This window comes from Poromitra crassiceps (genome assembly GCF_964638095.1).
Source record: "Poromitra crassiceps genome assembly, chromosome: 21".
In the NCBI taxonomy this organism is placed as follows: domain Eukaryota; kingdom Metazoa; phylum Chordata; class Actinopteri; order Beryciformes; family Melamphaidae; genus Poromitra; species Poromitra crassiceps.
The window spans coordinates 14,746,033-14,750,678 of record NC_139638.1 but is presented as its reverse complement, the minus strand read 5'-3'; the positions used below and the strand labels follow the sequence as shown (position 1 = coordinate 14,750,678).

Sequence of the window (4,646 nt, the reverse complement as noted above, 5' to 3'; positions counted from 1 at the left end):
AGATGAGATCAGATCTTTTTAGAGCAATATTACACACGTGGACTTGTCTGTGCACATAAACACACCCACTATAGGCATGCACACATACCAATGAACCTTGTGTTTGTCCCTGGCTGTCCCAGGACAACTGCTGGTTAAAGCCCAACGTGGACCAGAGGAACAGCGACAAGGACAGCCACGGTGACGCCTGCGATAACTGCCGCATGGTGGAGAACCCGGACCAGAGGGACACGGACAATGACGGCAAAGGGGACGCCTGCGATGACGACATGGACGGAGACAGTACGCAGAGACACCATATCACTGACACTCCCCCTCATGTTATATAAGAGGCGTTATAGGCACATGCTGATATGACTTATTACTCTGCCCTTTCATTTACATTTACCCCTACTGTACTTATTATATTACATAATATATATATATATATAATATATATTATATCACACACTGCTACTTGACCTTTACACATTTACTGTATTGCTGCTGACCAATGAGAAATGTCATCCAAACTAAAACTGGTGTTCACCACTGTCTGTACATGGCAAGTGCAATAGTGCATCCTAGTGGTCAAATCATAAACAACATGCCATATACTCAGAGTTGGTCACAACAAGGATTATAATTTATGCATTTTTCGGTGCAATCATTCATCGTATCAGAATTATTCATGCTCAGATTACTTCAGTGATACAACGTAATAATGTCGATTTCACAGCTAATTACAGTAACTGTTTACTAGAAAGAAATAGCTTGCTAAAAAATAAGTGCTTTCAGAACAAACATTATTATGATTTAGTGAACATTCCAAAATTGTCCACCAATTATTAATAAATTACCACTTTTGGAAGCATCTTTTGAAATAATTGTATTGGCCAGTATCAGGACTAGGTTTGGCAATGGTCCTTTTCTGATCATAAAAATGCATCTATATCAGTAGTGAGAGGTAAAGTCCTGAATAACAGTATTGAAAATGTCAATGTTCATTGTACTAAACTCACTGTTTAAAAATCAACAATTACTTCAGTAAGAATTGCACAGGGGGATTTAATTACCCTACTGTTTCATTATGAATATAACATGATAATATGCTATTTGCATAGCCATCATACATACTGTATATCACAGAGCTACAGATCTACTGGACATGACCAAAATGATTTTACTGCTAAATAACATTAACCACCTGTTTTGGCTGATTGGTGACCAGGCCTGAAAAACTTCCTGGACAACTGCCAGCGAGTCCAGAACAGGGACCAGTTGGACCGGGATGGGGACGGAGTGGGAGACGCCTGCGACAGCTGTCCCGACATCCCAAACCCAAACCAGGTCAGCGTTATAGGCTTAAGAGACCAGGCTGAGATCAGGACCAGCACAAATGATTTGATCCAGAATGGCTGACAGACTAATCGATACATAGAATAATAGACAGATAGATAGATAGATAGATAGATAGATAGATAGATAGATAGATAGATAGATAGATAGATAGATAGATAGATAGATAGATAGATAGATGTAGATCAAGATGCATGTACTGTATCCTAGGTTAAAATGCAATTTAAGTTACGTTTCTGCTCTTGTTTCAGTCTGATATTGATAATGACCTGGTTGGAGATTCCTGTGACACCAACCAAGACAGGTAACACAGCTATATTCATCTCTCAGCCCATTCCAAACATGTGCTTAGCTCTTTATGAAATGTCACATCACGTTATTGTGCCACTCCGTCATGTCCCCTGTAGCGATGGCGACGGTCACCAGGACACCAAGGATAATTGCCCCCTGGTGATCAATAGCTCCCAGCTCGACACTGACAAAGATGGCGTGGGTGACGAGTGTGATGATGATGACGACAATGATGGAGTCCCTGATCTTCTGCCACCGGGGCCAGACAACTGCAGACTGGTGCCAAACCCAGACCAGACTGACGACAACAGTGAGTAGTAGTCTCACTGAGACATATATAAATAGGCCTAGCACTCATACTCAAACTGACTGAATCTTTACAGTTGTCTAATTGAGATACTCAATTTGTAAATAAATACCTTCAAATGGCTGAAACCTTGGTGCTGAGACCATCATCTCCTACTAAGACCATCATCTCCTCATGCTGAGACCATAATGTGATGACATCACGTGCACTGAAGTGTGCACACTAGGGCAGTGATGACATCACGTGCACTGAAGTGGACACACTAGGGCAGTGATGACATCACGTGCACTGAAGTGGACACACTAGGGCAGTGATGACATCACGTGCACTGAAGTGGGCACACTAGGGCAGTGATGACATCACGTGCACTGAAGTGGGCACACTAGGGCAGTGATGACATCACGTGCACTGAAGTGGGCACACTAGGGCAGTGATGACATCACGTGCACTGAAGTGGGCACACTAGGGCAGTGATGACATCACGTGCACTGAAGTGGGCACACTAGGGGGCAGTGGTTCTCAAACTTTTTCACGTCAAGGTCCCCTAAACTGATTATTAGACCATCGACCCCCATTTAATAAGATTTTGTCCCAGGCTACCGTAGCTGATAAGATTTGTGCCTTTAGACGTTTTATTACAAAGTGTATGAAACCCACCCCAAAATAGTCACATTCTGTCATTGTGTTACTCATGGATGGAATTATAGTGAAAATAAATGATCCTCCCCACTTGAGAAGTACTGCAGTGTCAATACAAAATAGTTGGTGCAACACAATTTTGCAATCAAAAAACGATGCTTGTGTCACCGCCTAGTCGCCTACAGATCGTGTCTTAGTGAATATTGGTATTTATTCCACATAACTTCCAAGTTCATACTGTGCAATTGCCTCTCATCAGGGGTACAGGAGCATTTTCACTGACATCCTTTGGATGCAGGAGTTCCTCTCCATGATCGATCTGTGGAACTATCTTTAAGTTCACACTCCACTCTACTCCATCACTGAACTCCCTCAGGACCTGTTCCTGTTCCCATCTTCTCCTCATCCAGGACTGCCAGGTCAGCAGCAGTGCATCAATTGCAACAATCCATTGTCTCCTTCCGTATGCCTCCTCCGGCGATAGCCGTGGCCAGAGGCATTATGTTTAATGGTTGTCCGCCCGTCCGATGCTCATTAATGCGATATCTCAGGAACGCCTTCGTGGAGTTGCTTCAAATGTGGCTCAAACATCCACTTGGACTCAAGGATGAACTGATTATATTGTGGTGGTCAAAGTTCAAGGTCACTGTGAGTGACGTCATGACTGTCTGTTCCATGCTTGTTAACGCGATATCTCAGGAACAAATTTGGCTCAAACATCCAGTTGGACTCAAAGGATGAACTGATTATATTGTGGTGGTCAACTACCCACACTATCGCTGAAGTCTTGTCATGATTTCCAAAATGGATTAAAAACACAGTCTTCTCCCTCCATTTAATAATCCATAACACCAGAAGAACATCTGGGCCTTACGATAATTCCATTCTATTACATGATTTACAAGACTCAACCCAGGAGGCCAAAATGAGAGAGGCTGCTACCGGTCTGGACTCTCCTCATCTGGCAGTGCACCATGGGATGGGTACTACTTTTGAGAGGAACTTTGATTGGTCGTGATTGACACCAGGCCCCACCCCCACCACACTTACTAATAATTTATTCACCCTGACCCCTCTTACAACTGTGCTGCAGATGCCACTTCTGTGCTAGCGGGTCTGGTCTGATAATTACCATCAACTTGTGCTAGCCTAGCACCTGCGCTTGCCTTACACAGCCATGATTCACAAAAATAGGGCTCACAGTCTCTCTTGTTTTTGCCATGAACTAAGTTCTAACCCCCCTCTGCTCTCCCTCAGACGATGGAGTTGGAGACGTGTGTGAGTCTGACTTTGACCAGGACAAAGTGATTGACAGGATCGACAATTGCCCTGAGAATGCTGAGGTGACATTGACAGACTTCAGAGCCTATCAGACGGTGGTGCTGGACCCTGAGGGCGACGCCCAGATTGACCCCAACTGGGTCGTTTTGAACCAGGTGAGATTACTGAAACCTTCTAAATCATATTGACTCGACACTGACCTATTGAAATATACATAATTATATATATAATACATGGGAAGCTTGATGCAGCGGCAGACCTATAATAAACTGCATGTTGCAATGAATGACTTTCTTTAAAGTCTGTCCAGCAATCAGCAAATACATAAAGAGGAAAAATCATAATTAACACTTTTGTTTCTTTATTTCTCACACAGGGAATGGAAATTGTTCAGACCATGAATAGTGACCCAGGCCTTGCCGTTGGTAAGACGTATTTCCTCATGCAGTTTAATAATAAATAATTAAAATACATCATGTTCTCCAACAATATAGCAATAACCGAACACAAATGATATGCCGATGACATGTTCTGTTGCGTAGGTTACACTGCGTTCAGCGGGGTCGACTTCGAGGGCACGTTCCACGTGAACACGGTGACCGATGACGACTACGCCGGCTTCATCTTCGGCTACCAGGACTCGTCCTCCTTCTACGTGGTGATGTGGAAGCAGACGGAGCAGACCTACTGGCAGGCCACGCCCTTCAGAGCTGTGGCCGAGCCTGGCATCCAGCTCAAGGTGAAAGCACCATGTCATGAGATAAACACCCAGGAGCGGGAGGTCATACTC

The 4,646-nt window shown here is 43.9% G+C and overlaps 1 protein-coding gene across 1 annotated transcript in view; it reads left to right on the top strand.

Moving 5' to 3' along the window:
- Positions 1 to 4,646, top strand: part of thbs4b (thrombospondin 4b) — a gene marked incomplete at its 5' end in the record, with an annotated part of 10,483 nt that overhangs the window by 1,346 nt on the left and 4,491 nt on the right. Inside the window, 7 exons of the mRNA XM_083657333.1 lie at positions 123 to 282; positions 1,211 to 1,329; positions 1,590 to 1,642; positions 1,746 to 1,939; positions 3,833 to 4,011; positions 4,233 to 4,281; positions 4,399 to 4,595. Of these exons, the coding sequence (XP_083513459.1) occupies positions 123 to 282; positions 1,211 to 1,329; positions 1,590 to 1,642; positions 1,746 to 1,939; positions 3,833 to 4,011; positions 4,233 to 4,281; positions 4,399 to 4,595 (951 nt within the window). The remainder of the gene's footprint in view (positions 1 to 122; positions 283 to 1,210; positions 1,330 to 1,589; positions 1,643 to 1,745; positions 1,940 to 3,832; positions 4,012 to 4,232; positions 4,282 to 4,398; positions 4,596 to 4,646) is intronic.